The sequence below is a fragment of the Pristis pectinata genome, chromosome 9 (genome assembly GCF_009764475.1).
Source record: "Pristis pectinata isolate sPriPec2 chromosome 9, sPriPec2.1.pri, whole genome shotgun sequence".
Classification (NCBI taxonomy): Eukaryota; Metazoa; Chordata; class Chondrichthyes; order Rhinopristiformes; family Pristidae; genus Pristis; species Pristis pectinata.
In genome coordinates this window covers 31771353-31790392 of record NC_067413.1, presented here as the reverse complement: position 1 = coordinate 31790392, position 19040 = coordinate 31771353, and the positions used below count along the sequence as shown (strand labels likewise).

Genomic DNA, 19040 nt, shown 5'->3' with positions numbered 1-19040 from the left:
TTTAAAAGAGCCAACACAGGCACAAGGGGCCAAATGGTCTGCTGTGGTGTTACAAGGCATCTACAGCAGAAGCCATTCAGCCCATTACTCTGTGCCAGTGTTCATGCTTCCTGTGTGCCTCCTCCTACTCCTCTCCATCCAACCATGAGAATACTCTTCAATATCTTTCTCCCCATTGTCCAGCTTCCTCTTGCATATTCCTCTACAATTCGCAACTACTCCCAAGTTCCACATTCTTACTATTCCCCGATACTTTTCTCCCGAGTTTCTCATTGATTTATTGGAGTCTCTCAGGCATTTTATTGCCCCTTGGTTTTGGTCTGATCTGTAAGAGGGATCACCTTCTTTATGTCTACCCAACCAGATCTGCTCACAATGCCCTTTGTGGGCTCAACCCTCTTCCCTCGAGAAAACGGCCCCAGCCTATTGGCTGTGGCATCACTGCTGTAGATCTTATTTGCACCTTCATTTTTCTTTAATTTAAATAAATAAAAACTTATAGTTAAGGAAGACCAGAATTTTCACAATACTCCACACGATTTAACCCAAGTTTTATGTTTACATTTTTTTTAAAAAAAAGAGGTTATCGCTCTACAAAAGGAACCCATGTTGTTTATTTAAAACTTTTTTTTAAAATAAAGTCCTGTTAACCTGTCACAGGTTTTAGTGAAATATGCATCTACAGTTCCCTGTTCCCGACTCCATACATAGAAACATTTTCCAAACAACATGTAGGATTCCTACAAGATGTAACACTGCACACCTCGCAGTGATTATTCATCATCTGAACCCTTTATCTAATCAATAATTTCATCAGTGTTCCTTTGCATTAACAAAATCCCTCAAACTACTGTCATCAACCACCTTTGAAATCCATTGTGTTGTCCTTTGTCTCAGAACAATACTGGATTCTTTTAATTTCTCACACTGCACGAGAGACAATGAGAAGGGAAAAAAAACAGACGAGTTGAACAGAGACTCTCCCCTCAAAGTAAAATGAATAGAGACTGAAATGCAAAAAAAAAGGACAGATCAGCAGCAGGGAGATAGAAGAGAAGGCACAGAAGAGGTTCAAAACAACTGCAATTAAGGAGCAAGTTCTGTGAAAACCTCAAAAGTAATTACGTTTGCTTAACCTTTCCACTCATTACAAATTGAGTTGTTGTAATTTTTGGGATACATTATCTGCAGGAAATATTTAACCCTGATTGATGGGCCTTTCAGGATCCTTGGGAGTCACGATTGCTGATAGTTCACCAATCGCGCTGTTGTTGCAGCACAGTTAGAGGAGTGGGTGTTTTCCTCAGGACTGGAACAAAACAAGAGCTTTTTGTCCCTTTGACCACAAAAGTGGCCTCAAAAATCTGTGCTGGTCCATCATTATTTCTTCTGTACCAGGTCTGACACAAGCTCGTTTAAATCAACCTTCCTGGGCTATTCCTCCTTTCCAATACAGAAAGCGACAACCATAGTCACATCTATCAAACATGTTTTGCTTCATAGAATCATAAAACCACACAGCATAGAAGCAGGCCATTCAGCCCAATTCATCCATGCTGACCAGTGGTCATCCATGAACACTACCATGTTATTCCTTTTATTTTGCATTATTTATTTATTTTTGTAATTTTAAATCTTTGCACTGTACTGCTGCCACAAAACAACATATGGCACATCATTTAAGACAGTGATAATAAATCCGATTCTGATCCTTCTGTATTAACCCCATCGCCCAGCACTTGGCCCATAGCGCTCTATGCCCAGGCAGTTCAAGGTTTCACCCAGACACCTCTTGAAAGCTGTCAGTGACCCAGCTTCCACCACTCTCTCAGGCAGTGTATTCCAGGTACTTGCGCATGTAGGACTTCCCCTGTGACCAGGGGATGCAATGTAAATGGTATGAAGTCTCAAATCACACTGGCAAACTCAACTTCAAATACCAGTGTGCACTTTACACACAAATGTATCAGATGTAAAGCACAGAAACAAGACACCAGGCCCGGCTAGTTTATCACAGCATTAATATTCTACATGAACCTCTGCTCTCTGCACCACAGGTCCTCACACTCTCACATATCCTACTGAGCTCACCTGTGGCATTTACCCCACGCACTCACCATGGGAGTAGGTCACACATTCTCACCACCCTCTGCTGTTCCTCCTAAATGCATTAAAATATTTATTGGGGTCTGCCTTATGGCTCAAATTAGAGTCATAAACAATGGAAACAGGCCCTTCAGCCCAACTTATCCATGCAGACCATGGTGCCCACCAAGCTAGTCCCATTTGCCCTCATTTGGCCCATATCCCCCTCAACCTTTCCTTTCCATGTACTTATCCAAGTGTCTTTTAAATGTTGTTATTCTACCTGCCTCAACCACTTCCTCTGGCAGTTCATTCTATATATGCACCACCCTCTGTGTAAAGAAGTTACCCCTCTGGTCCCTTTTAAATCTTCCACCTTAAACCTATGCACTCTAGTTTTTAAGTTCCCCTTCCCTGGAAAAAATACTGTGTGTTCACCCTATCTATGCCCCTCATGATTTTACACACCTCTGCAAGGTCATCCCTCAGTCTCCCATGTTCCAAGGAACAAAGTCCTCGCCTGCCCAACCTCTCCCTATAACTCAGGCCCTTAAGTCCCAGCAGCATCCTTGTAAAGCTTCTCTGCACTCTTTCCAGTTTAATAATGTCTTTTCTTTAACAGGATGACAATCAGCGATCACATTATCTTTGCCTTTAATGTGAGTGGTGTAACTCCTCAGTCCAATTAATCCCTTTCATAACCTCAAAGTTATCTACCAATCACCCATTGCCCTTTTCTTCAGGAGACTTTTTTTTAATATATTCATTCAAGGGATGTGGGCTTTGCAGGATGAGCCAACATTTAATTGTCCATCCCTAATTGCCCTTGAGAAGGAGGTGGTGAGCTGCCGCCTGAAACCATTGCAGTCCTTGAGGTTTGGCTATACCTAGAGTGCTGTTAGGGAGGGAGGGAGTTCCAGAATTTTGACCCAGCAATGCAAAAATCGGCTCAACCTATTTAATATTGCCCAGTTTTGTAACCCCAATCAATATTAGCCCTCTAAATTATTGTTTGACTGCTCCAGAGTCTGAATGTGCCTTTTGTAATGTAGGAGCCTGAACTGTGCACAGCAGCCTGGAACTAAACATGGGACCACAGCAAAGGCTAGACAAGCACAGAGCCTGAAGTGATTAGTGTGTGCGTCTCTCTCCTTTTCCCAAATTTCAACAAAACACCTAGGTGTGCCAGAAGAGCAGGTAGGGCTTGGGGTGAATCAGAGTGCACAGGTGAGCAGCTGCAGGTTTTGGAGGTGGCAGCTGAATAAGTTTGCACCTAGTGCTTCAAGGGAAGAGTCCATTTCCTGCCCAGGGACCTGACACAAGGGGACTACAGTCTGAGACAGGATCAACCTTCAGGCAAGCAATATATCCTGGCAAAGAACACATGGGAGATTAAAGAGGTCTGGAGACCACAAGAAGAGCAAGTTCTGTGGCTTCTGCACTTGAAGCTTTAAGTTAACATTATCCTGCACATTTTTAAACTAGAACTAATTCTCCTACCTAAGGGGGTCTGTTTCCACTCCTGGGATCCTTTCAAGTTTGATGAGGAAAAGCCATTAATTTAAGAAAATTCTCAGGGTTCTGGGCTCATGCTCATCTTCAAGGTGATTGGTGACTGGTGAACTTCCTTCAAATCAGGCAGTGTACCAGCCACCATCGACAAGGACCCTGAAGACTGAGGAGGGGTGGGGGAGAACAAGGTATAAATGTGTTTGGAGGTGGTGGGATAGGGGTAGAGGAGATCTCCTACACACTACTCCTAATTGTTTAGTAAATATGAAAATTATTGTGGTCAAGTGTCTTTGTTTAACTGGCCATGCATTCTCCTTACAAACCTCAGTTACACTAAAATTTAACAGCTCTTGTATCTGTTGTGTCTCAACTGCTCATTTTTTAAACCCTTGAAGCATATTCAAAATGGATAAAGCGTCGACTTCAATGGAAGTGAAAATGTGAAGATCTGAGTACAATCTGTAGCCAATATTCTTAAGTGTTTGCACTAAAAATCACTGACAAATTTTTCTCCCGGCAGTGCAGTTTCTAAGAAGGATGCATCACAGAGAGGTGCAGAGACCAGAAATTTGTAGGGAAGGAAAATAAAATCACAGTTTCAAGCGTGAAGGAAAACTCTCTCAAAAATTGTGAACTTTGTTGATATTGCACACTATCAGCAAATGGAGGGTCTTTTTGCTTCTGCTTCTGCCTCACCCTCCCCCCACTAACTCATGTAAGGCTCTTTGTAACTGGAGCCAGTGGTCTGAAGAGTTAAACAGTAGGAGTCCTAGGCATGTGACTGTTACTCCCAAGACTCTTACACTGGCATGGTTATCGATATTCCATATGTTGCAAAGCTGTGTAACTTCACATGCATGCACACACACACACACAATGACTAGGCTGGTCATTCTGCTAGTGTAGTTTTTAAAACAGATCTCATCAAATCCCAAGTCATTACATAGTCCAATATTAACCTGTAGGCTAGGATCATTGAAATTTCGTGGTACAGGGAACTCAATGGTGCATTAGACAAATTGAATTTTGATGCAATATCGAGATATCTGATCTGGCAAATGCCTGTCAGAGAGGCCACATTTCCAGCTGAATAAAATCCAAACCATTTCCAACTGCCTTCTTTTAAAGATGAAATGTAATGCATGTTGAAGTCCAACAAATTTTTTACATTGTGGTGAAAATAGCAGGTATATTTTTGGATACGACAGGAGCAATTGTACGAATTTGGAAGTAAAATGCAAAAAGAAACAAACGTTGAGAGTTTAACTCACAAATAACAAGGGGGCTTGAAATCCCAAGGCCACCAGGGAAGCAGTATCTGTCACCAATATTTAACCCTCGACCGACAGCATGAAAACTGTTTGTGGAAGCTTGCTGTGCACTGATTGACAGTGGTGTTAACTATGTTACACATTGGACAGCATCTAAAATACTTCATTGGCTGTAAAGGCACTTTGAAAGTCCAGCTGTCGCTCCCATAGTACAGATCTGTCTTTAGTTGCTTGATTCCCCAAGGTTTCTTCCCAGAGCTGCTCACACAGTGTGCGTTTGCAGAATCTATGTAGAGCTGGCCAACATGGAGCTTAGTGAAGATTTGCTTCTGCTTGAGTGCCCAAGCCTGCCCCAGACCACCCTTGAGGGAGAGCGAACATTTGGGAACACATTGCAGATAGTCTTGTCATAACCCTTGGGCCCCAGAACCCAATCTGATCAAACTACTCTCCAGATCACAGCCCTTCTCCCCATGTCCCCACCCCCACCTCACAAGCCAACCCTTCCTCACCCACCAGGGCTCTCACCACCATGGCACACCCCTAACATCCTGAGCCCACAACCTACACATACAGCTCTCCTTGCTTCACAAAGGACTTAATACCCATTAGTCTTCTAAGGCCTGTTCTTTTGCAGAGGGTGTGTTGAGCTTTATCCACAAAGATACTTGGAGCAGACCCTCAACATGAAACATACTGGTCCAGTACACAATCTATGTTTAACATGGCTTCCAATTGGCAAATAAATTCTAGGCCCTTGTATTTTGTATAGATGCAGAACAACTCTCCCTCCATGGATATAAAGGATCCCACAGCACAATCTTACAGACAAGAAGATTTCTCCCCAGTGTCTTGGAGCCAATATTCATCCCTCAATCACCATCACTAAACAGGAAAACACAACAAGAAACAGGCCATTCGGTCCTTCATGCTAGCTCTGGTATTTAGTTACATCATACCTCTTCTTTTACCTTAGTGCCACTTTTCTTGCGTTAACCTTCATATCCCTCAGTTCCCCCTAATATCCAAAGTTCTATTGGTCTCTGCTGTTTATGAGATTCCATGCTTCAATGCTCTACAAATTTCCTTTCAAAAGTATGTCGCCAGCTAGAACAGAACAATACATCACAGGAACAGGCCCTTCAGCCCACAATCTTGTGCCAAACTAATGAAAACAGGTAATTAAACATCTAACTAAACTAGTCCCTTCTGCCTACACAATGTCCATATCTTTCCATTCTCTGCACATTCATGTGCCTATCTAAGAGCCTCTTAAATGCCTCTATCATATTTGCCTCCACCACCACCCCTGGCAGCACATTCCATGCACCCACCACCGTGTAAAAAGAAAATTTGTTCCACACATCTCCTTTGAACTTACTCCCCCTCACCTTAAATGCATGCCCTCTAGTATTAAACATCAACCCTGGGAAAAAGATACCAGCTGTCTACTGTATCTTTGCCTCTCAATCTTATAAACTTCTATCAGGTCTCCCCTCAGCCTCCGCTGTTCCAGACAAAACAACCCAAGTTTGCCCAACCTCTCCCCATAGTATGTGCCCTCCAATTCAGGCAGCATCCTGGCGGCACAGTAGCGTAGCAGTTAGCGTGACCCTATTACAGCGCAAGCGATCGGGGTTCGATTCCCGTCGCTGTCTGTAAGGAGTTTGTACGTTCTCCCGTGTCTGCGTGAGTTTCCTCCGGGTGCTACAGTTTCCTCCCACATTGCAAAAGACGTACGGGTAGGTTAATTTGAGTTTAAAATGGGCGGTGCAGACTAGTTGAGCCAAAAGGGCCTGTTACCACGTTGTAAATAAAATTTAAAAATTTAACAAACTCTTCTGCACCCTTTCCATAGCCTCTACATCCTTCCTATAATAAGACCATAAGACATAGGAGTAGACTCAGGCCATTTGGCCCATTGTGTCTGCTCCACCATTAGATCATGGCTGATTTATTTTCCATCTCAACCCCATTCTCCTGCCTTCTCACCATAACTTTTGACACCCTTACTAATCAAGAACCTATCAACCTCCGCTTTAAACATTCCCAATGACTTGGCCTCCCCAGCCGTCTGTGGCAATGAATTCCACAGATTCACCACCCTCTGGCTAAAGAAATCCCTCCTCATCTCTGTTCTAAAAAGGACATATTTTTATTCTGAGACTGTGCCCTCTGGTCCTTGACTCTCCCACTACTGGAAACATCCTTGCCAAGTCTACTCTATCCAGTCCTTTCAATATTCAGTAGGTTTCAATGAGATCTCCTCTCATCTTTCTAAACTCCAGCAAGTACAGGCCCAGAACCATCAAATGCTCCACACGTTAACCCTTTCATCCCCAGGATCATTCTCATAAACCTCCTCTGGACCCTCTCCAATGCCAACACATGCTTCCTTAGATATAGGGCCCAAAACTGCTCACAATACTCCAAATGTGGTCTGACCATCACCTTATAAAGCCTCAGCGTTATATCCTTGCTTTTATATTCTAGTTCTCTCGAAATGAATGCTCACATTGCATTTGCCTTCCTTACTACCAACTCAACCTGCAAGTTAACCTTTAGGGAATCCTGCACTAAGACACCCATGTCCCTTTGCTCCTCTGATTTCTGAATTTGCTCCCCGTTTAGAAAATAGTCTATGCCTTTATTGCTTCTACCAAAGTGAATGACCGTACACTTCCCTATGCTGTATTCCATCTGCCACTTCTTTGCCCATTCTCCCAACCTGTCCAAGTCCTTCTGCAGATTCCTTGCTTCCTCAATACTACTTGCCCCTCCACCTATCTTTGTATCATCCACAAACTAGACCACAAAGCCATCAATTCTGTCATCCAGATCACTGACATATAACACAAAAAGCAGACCCAACACTGACCCCTGTGGAATACCACTAGTCACTGGCAGCCAACCAGAAAAAGGCCCCCTTTATTCCCACTCTTTGCCTTCTGCCAGTCAGCCATGCTAGTACCTCTCCTGTAATACCATGGGCTCCTATCTTGCTTAGCAGCCTCATGTGTGGGACCTTGTCAAAGGCCTTCTGAAAATCCAAGTAAACAACATCCACTGACTCTTTGTCTTATGCTGCCTGTTCTTCCTCAAAGAATTCCAACAGATTTCTCAGGCAAGATCTCCCTTTAAGGAAACCATGCTGACATAGGCCTATTTTATCATGTGCTTCCAAGTACCCTGAAACCTCATCTTTGATAATGGATTCTAAAACCTTACCAACCACTGAAGTCAAGCTAACTGGCCTATAATTTCCTGTCTCTTGCCTCCCTCCCTTTTTAAAAAAAGAGTGAACTGACATTTGTGATTTTCCAGTCCTATGGAACCATAGGTGACTCTAGTGATTCTCAAAAGATTACTACTAATGTCTCAACAAAATCTTCAGCTACCTCCTTCAGAACTCTGGGGTGTAGTCCATCCAGTCCAGGTGACTTATCCACCTTCAGACCTTTCAGCACTTTCTCCTTAGTAATAGCGATGGGGCGACCAGAATTGAATGCAATACACCATATGTGGCCTAACTAGAGTTTTATAAAGCTGCAACATAACTTTCTGATTCTTGAACTCCGTGCCTTGACTAATAAAGGCAAGCATGCCATACGCCTTCTTTACCACCCTATCAACCTGCACAGCCGCTTTCAAGGGTGTGAAGGGTTTTGGGACGTCCAAATTACACTATCCAAATGCAGGCCTTCCTTTTATTAGCAAGGAAACTTTTGATGCAAACAATACATTGGACCTACAGAGACACTGATCTGTAACCATCCCAGAGGGACAAATGAGACTCTCTTGTCTTCGGTCCATTTTAGTGTTGCTCCTTACATACAACTTAGATTTTGGAACTTCATAGTTATGCTACAAAGCACTCAAGCTGATGGGCAGGTAATATCCAGCTGTTCTATTGGTTCTGCCCCACACATCAGGTGACTGCACCACCCACCCATCTGCCCCACGGTCATGCTATCTACTAGGATAGGAAATAAATCAGAGACAATGAGTACAAATTGCCCCCTTGGCAGTTAAAGCCAGTCCTGAGCACATGGGGCAGAAGCACTAAGAAAGTGGAAGCAAGCAAGATAGAACAAAGTGAGTGGGCACAACATTTAAAGTAATCAAATTCAAAATAGTTAATATTTAAAATATATCGTATAGCTTACTACTTTACCACATCTACTTATTCACTGACCTCCTTGTAAGGTTATATCTCCAGCTATAATGTCCATTTGCGTCACTAAAATAATTAGGATCACCAGATTATCCAGCTCATTAATAGATGTGGTGAATAGTCAAGGTCCCAGAGTCAAAGGTTGTGCATTTTTGATTCTTAGATTTGGAAATGGATGCCATTGACATGGGGCAGAATGGCTAAGAGGGAGGGAGTGGAATAATATTTATAGATCACCGTTCCCCTGTTTAGGGTGTTCCATCCTAAGTTATAATCAGAGTAATGCAGCACCGAAGTAGATCCTTCAGCCCAATTCGTCCATGCCAACCATGGTGCCCACCAAACTAGTTCCACTTGCCTGCATTTGGTCCCTATCCCTCTAAACTCCTCATATGTATTTATCCAAATGTCTTTTGAATGTTGTTATCGTACCTGCCTCAACCACTTCCTCTGGCAGCTTCCCAAACACTTTCTCCTTAGTAATAGCAATGGGGTGACAACCCTCAGCATGAAGTAGTTGCCCATTGGGTCACTTTTAAATCTTTCACCTCTCACCTTAAACCTGTGCCCTCTAGTTTTAAGTTCCCTTCCCTAGGAAAAAGAGTTAGAGATGTGGAGATCACTGCACATTACCAAACCCTTAAGAGATTCACAGCATATCAACCAAAGCCAAAGGTAAGAATGTTTAATTAGAATGACTTCAAATGTAGAGATAATTGGTTGATTTCTGCTGACTATAGGACTGGAAATAATGAGATAACGTGCACTCAACCAGCAGCACAGTAGTGATGTCTCTCAAAATAACCCAGCAATTGCAGGGTTAACACTGTCCATTTCTTGGATAACAAGCATGCAGTCAGTTGTCAGGTTGTAACACAATGGAGCAATTACAGAGCAGTTCATAACACAGAGCACATTCACACCAATTGTATCCGTCACCTGCAGCTCAAATATACTGGTGTTTTGAAGCTCCCAGATTTTCTCTTATGTATTCCTATGGATTTCACCAACCACTTCCTTTTTACACTGCTGCAAAGTACAGCTAATTAACTTTGCAGCAGTGTGAGAAGTAGTTGGTGGCAGCTAATTAGTTTGGTATCAGTCAGATCTCGGAGTCTGGCTCATGGCTGCTATATTTCTCTCTCATCTCTGGTTCAATTCCAGCTATTAATTTTAGAGGGTGCTGGGGAAAATAAAGTGAGGGAAAATTCCCAACAACATAGAAACAGAAGGCAATTTGGCCCTTTGAACAGGTTCTGGCATTCATTGAGAGCATGGCTGATCTGTAACCTGGTCTCACGTTCCCTCCTTTGCCCCATATCATTAATATCTCTGCTTAACAAAAATCTGTCAATTCAAGTTTAAAATGAATTGACCTAACATCATTTACCATTTACAGATGGGATTTCCAAGTTTCTCTCAGCCTTCGTGTGCAGAAGTTCTGAAATTCATTCCTACAAAAGCCTGGCTCTGAAATTTGGACTCTATTCCTAGTCCCACCACCAGACCAGTGGGACTAATTTCTTTCAATACATTGTCAGTTCCTCTAAACATCTTTAAATCTTCAATCATGTCACCCTTAATCTAAATACCAAGGAATACAACCCTTGTTTCTTGTAAACTCTCCTTGTAATTTAACCCCCAGAGATCAGGTAATCCACACTTCCTTCCAAGCCCATTCTCTGCAAAATCCTCCAAATCCACTAGTGGGATAAAGCAACCAATGTCAGTGTCCTCCCCGCAGCCAACATCCCCAACACCAAGGCCCTAATTACACTTATTCCAGCTCCAATGGGCCAGACACATCATTCACATGCCCGACACCAGATTCTTGACAAATTCCCTACTCTGACCTCTAGAGTGGAGAGAATTCCTGCTGGTCAAAAAACAATGATTTTATGAAAAATGCAACATCCTCACCAACTCCTGGGAATCCCTAGCCCACATCCACTCAGAGTGGAGAAGCAGCACCTCATGTCCCACTTGGAAGAATCGACAGTTCCCATATTGGCCTCATCTGAACCTACAGAACTGGAATTAGATCCTATTGTGTGCAGTTTTGGGCCCCACATCTTAGGAAGGATGTGTTGACGTTGGAGAGGGTTCAGAGGAGATTTACGAGGATGATTCCAGGAATGAAAGGGCTTACATATGAGGAGCGTTTGTCGGCTCTTGGACTGTACTCACTGGAGTACAGAAGAATGAGAGGGGACCTCATAACGACATTTAAAATATTGATAGGAAAGGACAGAGTAAATGTGGCTAGGCTGTTTCCCTTGGTGGGTGAGTCCAGGACCAGAGGGCACAATCTTAGAATTAGAGGGTACAGTTTCAAAACAGAGATGAGGAAAAATTTCTTTAGCCAGAGGGTGGTGAATTTGTGGAACTCCTTGCCACGTACAGCAGTGGAGGCCAGATCAGTGGGGGCATTCAAGGAGGAGATAGATAGATATCTAAATAGTCAGGATATCAAGGGATATGGGGATAAGGCCGGTAATTGGGATTAGAATAGTTTTTTTTTCCCCCTCTTCTTCTTCCCCCATTTCTCATTTCTATTTCCCTTTCCTTGGAGCAGACTCGATGGGCCGAATGGCCTGCTTCTGCTCCCTTGTCTTGTGATCTTGTGAATTAGATCAAATCATCCTCAATCCTGGGGAGGTGGGGAAGTGGAAGAGGAATGAGGGAGGAGAAAGGAGGAGTGACGGAGTGGGGGGGGGAAGGACAGAAAGAGAAGAGCGGGGGGGTAAGGACAGAGAGAAACGCGAGGGGAAGAGAGGAGGGGAAGGGAAGGAGAGAGAGAGGAGCTGGGGTAGAAGGAAAGGAAGAGGAGAAGCAGGAGGAACAGAGAACAACACAATGGACAAAGATCAGCCGACCAAATTAAACCAACCACACTGCAAGACAAGTTTGCATTATAGGCACCGAATAAATGAACTTAGTTTCCTCGGACCAAAGCTGGTGAAACATTAAACGTTTTGGAATATAACAAGAAATTAACAACAAATGACAACACCTACGCAGCATCAACCATTGGGCTGAACATAACATCATGTCTATAGTTATGGGCTAACTTGCTCCTCTCTTCCTTTTCCCTCCTTTATCTGACTGGCTTAAGGTACATCCACCTCACTGAGCTTTAGTTTGTGGCTTTTACCTAACTGAACAGGTGATCACCCTGCACCAGGAGTGAACTCAATGCAGAATCAAGTCTAATGCTCTGCCCCACTACTTGAAGTAGTCTTAGTGGCAAAACTGAGCAAGCAGAGGAAAGGACGAACACTGTGTTGACGTGTATAACAGTAAGCACGGAGTAATGAACAGATCTCACACTTACCCTGTACACAGATTCACAAACAGTGGGCGTCAGATCCAGCGACGAGGAAATAGCCAACGACAAAAATGTATCTCACTCCCCAGATAGGCTGTTAAAGCATTGCCTGCGTGATGCAGGTGGGATTGAGGTTTCCAAACACATCCCAGCCATTCAGGAAAGGACTGCACAAAACAATGCATTAAAACACTGGCAACAGTAAGGCTTTTCATTGAAAAGGTACATTCCATCAAAAAGTGTTAGTTACATAACAGGTCATACCAGTGACAAGATACAGAGGAATATTTACTTTAGAAAAAAACAAGTGACCACTTACACCTGGTCATGAATAATCTCTAGTCCAATCCAGAAAAAGACTTCATTTAAAACGTTGTTGTATTTACTTTTAAATTAGTTCTTCACTTGACAATAGGAACAAAAGTTTCCAGAAAAATGATCATTGCACTTTTTGTTTTGCAGTGCATTCTCTCCCCATTTCCCACATTTTTTTTTCCTCAAAGACCCCAACCTCCTAATGAACCCCTCCATCATTAGACCTGGTAACCATGAGGTACATTTAATAGCTCCAAGACCTGTATTTGGGTGAGAAGATGAGCATTCTCAACTGATGTCAGTTGGAGGGGCAACAAACTGGTGCAATGGGCTTGGAGAGCCAAAGAGAGGGTGGAGGAAGAGAGGTGGTTGATAATTTGACCGGAGCTTTCCCTGAATGCTTGTCCCTTCAGTCAATGTGTGCACAGCAAGCTCACAAACAACTGCCAGGTGATAATGAACAAATATTGAGTTTCACTAACATAGTGTGCGCCAGGACACCAGTGAGCAGGCTCACCTGTTCTTCTTTCACTCCGTGCCACAGAATATTTTATCTCCACCAGCAAGAACAGGCAGAGTTTAATATCTCACCCCCAATAGATGGCACTGATGAAAGCGCTGCACTCCCTTAGTGACAGCTCTCTGTACTCAAGTCTCCTCTGTGAAACCTGAATGTTCGTCCTTCAGACTCAGATGGGGGTGTTGTCTACCAAGCTGACTCACCCAATCAGAACACATTTTCTCCCTTCTTATGGGATCTGGGTATTTATTGCTTATCCCTAATTGTCCTGAAACTGAGTGGCCCACCGAGCCATTTCAGAGGGTACTTCTAGCTCCACTGTCTCTCCTCTCAATGTTGTGGATCTAGAGTCACAGATAGACCAGGCTTCGTCCCCTCAGGGCATTAGTCAACCAGATGGGATTTAATGAGAACCTGATATTTTTTGTTTAAAGCATTTCCAAGTTACCAATGTAAATTTAAATTCCATGGATTCCATGGTGCGATTTGAGCTCAGGTCTCTGGATTGTTTGTCCAGACCTCTGGATTGCTAATCCCACAATTTAGCTGCTGAGCTACCATGATACCAATCAGACTGTGATGAGCTCAGTGGTTCTGCTAACCAACACTGTCTCAGCTCAGAATGACAAAGAGGCAGAGAGGAGCTGGAGCCCAAGGAAGCCTACAGAAACAAGACTGAGTGCTCTCAACTGAGAGGAGAGAGATGATGATAACAGGAATCACACGGTGAAAGTTTCTTCAGTGCTCAGCTTCAGAACACCAGGACACTCTGAACAAAACAAACACTACTCTGTGATGATCCAGGGATGTTCAATGGGCTAGGCAGGTTTGTGTTAACAGATTTCCTTTCGTTGAAAGAAGACTTGCCCGTTTGTGAATTAAACAGTCGAAATTAAGAGCTGGACACTGGACTTACTAACTGCCTGACACACAGCCCCACTTCACTCTCATCTTTTCATATTGCAAATAAATTGTCTTCTTAAAGTAACCACAACCTTTTCCTTTTCTCAGAGAATACTTTAATTAAAAGCTGTTACAATAGGTACATCAAACAAGGAAAAAAATATAAACCATATAGAATAACCAGTAGCTGGGGAAAGGATATCTCAGCTGCGGGACAATGTCAGCAAACCCAATGAGTGATGTCCGAGCTGTGACCCATCTCCAAACACTGACTAAGCCCTGATCCTGGGCCAGGGTATCTGTAAGGGGTATCTGATGGTGGACAAGCTTGGGGCACTGGGAGAGGTCTCGCAGAGCACAACCTCTGAAGATGCCAGTCTTCTCCAGAGGATGCCTTCATCTCCATTCAGCTGATGGGTCAGTTGGCCAGAGCTCTCCTTGCTCTCCACTAGAAGCTCAACCCCACTCAGTTGGTTTCATTCTGCTGGGAGCTCCCTGACAACAATGCGTCACTGCACTGTGGATACAATCCAACCCTGCATGCCTGCAGGATGGCAAATCTCCATGGTGGTCCCAACACCAGTCACCTGGTATGAAACAGACAGCTAGCTGGGTGAAGGGGGATTATATCCTTCCACCCCCCCCCCCCACCTACCTCACCATGTCCTCACATCTCACAGATTGCCCCCAACAGTAAGTGAGTGTTCCACTGATCTTCCACCATCATTAAAGGCAACAACTAAAAGACCTTCTTAAGCTGTGTTAACCAGACCCAATAATTCAGGCAGCTCTATCAAAAAAGCAAAGTGCTGGAAACACATTGACAATTCCTTCCTCCCCGCCCCCACCTCACCGATGCTGCTCGACCCACTGAGTTCCTCCAGCAGATTGTTTCTTGCTCCAGATTCCAGCATCTGCAGTCTCTTGTGTCTCGTCAGTCTCTGCTGGAAATACTCAGCAGGTCAGGCAGCATCCAAGTAGAGAGAAACATTGTTAGTGTTTCAGGCCAAAGACCTTTCTTCAGAACTCTGTACTCTGATGAAAGGTCATCGACCCAAATTATTAACTCTGCTTCTCCCTCCACAGAAACTGCCGGCCTTTCCATTTTTCTTTCAGATTTCCAGCAACTGCAGGTTTTGCTTTGGGTTAACTCTAAACCCTGCCCAACAGCTTCGACAGGTCTTGCTGACTAACAGAAATGACCACATCTGATCTCCTCTAATCTTTAGAGAGATATTATTTTTTCATTGGTGCAGAGTATGATTCAAGCTAAAAGAAGCCAAGAAATGAAGTGAGTTATCCTGGCTGGGCCTATAATGTACTGGCACAATCCCATGGATTGATTCCAGGCTTTGCGCCCACCATGTATAAAACTTACCATCCTGGCACCCGCGGATCTCAGGGCTGGCTCACACTATAGTTTACGTGCCTCACCAATGTCGGTGCAAGTATTAATTCATCTCTTCCTCTCTCAAAATCACTTTACTACTCCTGCCAGCTCCTACTGTGGGAAAATTAATCTTCAGTTCCTGGACCATCCAAGACAAGTCTGGAGAGTTGGCAACCCCAACTACACTCTAGGTCTGGTTGGGAAAGCATCCAACTCTCAACATAAGAAGCTCCTTGTGATGTTACTCTCTGTGGAAGTCTTTCCCCCTGAATTTTCCCTTATCATGTCTGAGTGGTTGCTGACTTTGAGCTAATATTACAAGGGACTCCACTTCATTAGGAGTATGAGGAGATTTGGTATGTCATCAAAGACTCTTGCAAACTTCTATAGATGTACGGTGGGGAACATTCTGACTGGTTGCGTCACTGCCTGGTATGGAGGTTCCAATGCACAGGATCGGAAAGAGGCTGCAGAAGGCTATAGACTCAGCTAGTTCCATCACAGGCACAATGGTAGTGTGTGGGCAGGCATGGTAGTGTAGCGATTAGTGTAATGCTATTACAGCACCAGTGACCCAGATTCAATTCCGGCTGCTATCCGTAAGGAGTTTGTATGTTCTCCCCCATGACTGCGTGGGTTTTCTCCAGGTGCTCCGGTTTCCTCCCACGTTCCAAAAAGATGTACGGGTTAGGAAGTTGTGGGCATGCTATGTCGGTGCTGGAAGCGTGACGACACTTGTGGGCTGCACCCAGAATAGTCAATGCAAAAAATACATTTCCACTGTGTTTCGATATACATGTGACTAAAGACATTTTATCTTATCTTACCCTCCCAGCCATCAAGGTCATCTTCAAGAGGCAGTGCCTCAAGAAGGTGGCATCCATCATTAACGACTCTCACCATCTGGGACCTGCCCTCTTCTCGTTACTACCATCAGGGAGGAGGTACAGGAGCCTGAAGACCCACACTCAACATCTCAAGAGCAGCTTCTTCCCCTTCGCCATCAGATTTCTGAACGATCCATGAACTCATGTTATCCTACCTTGTTATTCCTCTTTTGCATTATCTATTTTTGTAACTTCTAGTAATTTTTATGTCTTGCACTGTACTGCTGCTGCAAAACAACAAATTCCATGACATACGTCAGTGATAATGAACCTGACTCTGCAAGGCTTTAAACCAGAATGTCAGTTGGGTAAATTTACAGGGAATGTCCACCACACAATCCAACCACTTGCACTTTCTAAACTAGTAAGGTTGCTTGATCAATACACAAAAAGTGCTGGAGGAACTCAGCAGGTCAGGCAGCATCTATGGAGCGAAATAAACAGTCGACGTTTCAGGCTGAGACCCTGGAAAGGAAGAGGGCAGAAGCCAGAATAAGGTGGTGGGGGAACAGGGAGGAGCACACACAGGTGATAGGTGATAGGTGAGTTCAGGTGATAGGCGAGTCCAGGTGAGGGGGGGGGGCGGGGGGGTGTTGGTGGTGGGAAGATGTAATAAGCTGAGAGGTGATAAGTAGAAGAGGCAAAAGGGCTGAAGGAGGAGGAATCCGGTAGGAGAGGGCAGTGGATCATGGAATAAAGGATGGAGGAGGGGAGGAGAGGAGAGGAGATGGGCAGGTCATCAAGGCAGAGGAAGGGAGTCACAAGAATACAGGAAGACAAAGGAGTGGGGGAAAAGAAAAAGGGGTGGGGTTACCAGAATTTAGAGAAATCAATGTCAAGGCCATCAGGTGAATTTTTCCAGAGCCAAAAAGGGGTGTTCAGTTGCAGGTTGACCAATTGATCCACTGCCTTCAGCTGTGAATGTGTAGTCCATCCCTCACATGAAGAAAATAGGTGGACAAGGAGGTGGTGAATCATGGCAAAGCCTCAAGCTATCAGCCTCCCTTATAGTTGCTGCCACCTTACAGACAACCCATTCAGAAGTGCCTTCATTGGGGTCCAATAACCAGGAAATCTAGCATTACAGAGACAAGGTTGGCATCAGTGGTCTTTGTGTAAAGGTGTCCATACGTACTGTGTTAACTGAAAAATTCTCAGTGGAATGGAGAGTTCTTCACCCAACATTCACAGCTGCAGTGAAGTCCATCTATTCTCTTGGACAGAGCATTCAGTCCCAAAGACGTTTTCAGCCGCTGTACATACTGGGTAAAGAGGATCAACCACTACACAAGAAGAGCTTCCTGCCTGAAGATCCAGCAGCACTGCATATTAACCTGCATGCACTGATTTTGTGGGAACTCTGGGATCAGAATGGGAGCGAGCTGCAGGCGAAGGAAAAGTAGCCCTCAGTGAACATTCCAAAGAGCAGTGCTACACAACGAGTAGTTTTGAGATGAGAAGAAGTTGGTATGTGCAAGGTCCTCAGTAACTTACATTTCAAGAAACGTGCGCACATTTGGGAAGACCTCATATACATTTTGCCACAAGTTATTTGGATCAATCAGCAATTGTCCACCCATCACCAGTGTTTGTTTTCTTGGAGTATTCAACTGTACAGGTTTCATCATCAACTCTTGATTGCAAGGTTCATGTTGAGACACGTTCCCATTATTCATGCTGTAACAGAGTTTTACAGTTACAACAGCCTAGATTTTATTACTCCTGACCTGGTTTTTAGTTGCATTATAAAGCAAAAAGGCTCAAAACTTTCTAGTTTGAATTGAGAAAGGTGTCCCTGGTAAGTGTATTCAGCACTGCAAGGAAGCCTACCTTCTTCTGTTGCTTTACTGCTGCCTTGAGAGTCCAATTCTTTCTTTGGTTTTGTTGATGGAGGTGAGCCATGCCTGCCTCTGCTTCGAGATGCCCTCACTGTTCAAAAAGAAAAGAATAATTTTACCAACCTGTCACAGAATCTGATGACACGAGGCAAATATCCAGCCCATTGCCCTATGCTGGCTCTCTGAACTGGTTATCTCATTTCACCTGTAAAATTCTCCGTGTGAAGTAGTTAAATGCAAAATGTGCTCTCTTGCCAGTGGGGTCATTCCCCTGCTTGTGGAAGTTATTGTGATCTCAGTCCTTGGCCTCAGTTCACCATAACCTATTTGCTGTCCAATAGACCAAAATCTACCTTTGCTTTGAATACGTTCAGTGATCCAGCCTCCACAGCTTTCCAGGATAGAGAATTCCAAAGATTCACAACTCTCTGGGAAAAGAAATTCCTCCTCACCTTAGTCTTAAGTGGGTGACCTCTTATTCTGAGACTATTCCCCATCCCAGTTCTAGACCCCTCACAAGGGGAAACATCCTCTCATTGTTTACCTGGTCACGCACTCCCCTCCCCTCCCCCACCCCAACTCCCTCAGTCCAGATTGGGGTCTAGACCCAAAACACTGAGTGTCCATTTCCCTCTACAGATGCTGGAAGAACTCAGCAGGTCAGGCAGCATCTTATTAATTGTTCCCCCTCAGAATTGCATGTTTCAATACGATCACCTTTCATTCTTCCAAATTCCAAAGAGTAGATTTAAAAAGGACATCAGGGGCAGCTTCTTCAGGCAAAGGGTGATGCATATTTGGAATGAGCTGCCAGAAA

The 19040-nt window shown here is 44.0% G+C and overlaps 1 protein-coding gene across 7 annotated transcripts in view; it reads right to left on the bottom strand.

Moving 5' to 3' along the window:
- The window catches only part of col14a1a (collagen, type XIV, alpha 1a), a 180246-nt gene that overhangs the window by 128754 nt on the left and 32452 nt on the right, over nucleotides 1–19040 (bottom strand). For 6 of the 7 annotated variants that reach the window (XM_052023336.1, XM_052023342.1, XM_052023338.1 and 3 more), the window contains exon 5: nucleotides 18216–18314. The exons of the other annotated variant lie outside the window; for it this stretch is intronic. In XM_052023336.1, coding sequence (XP_051879296.1) covers nucleotides 18216–18314 — 99 coding nt within the window. The remainder of the gene's footprint in view (nucleotides 1–18215; nucleotides 18315–19040) is intronic. 7 annotated transcript variants of the gene reach the window in all.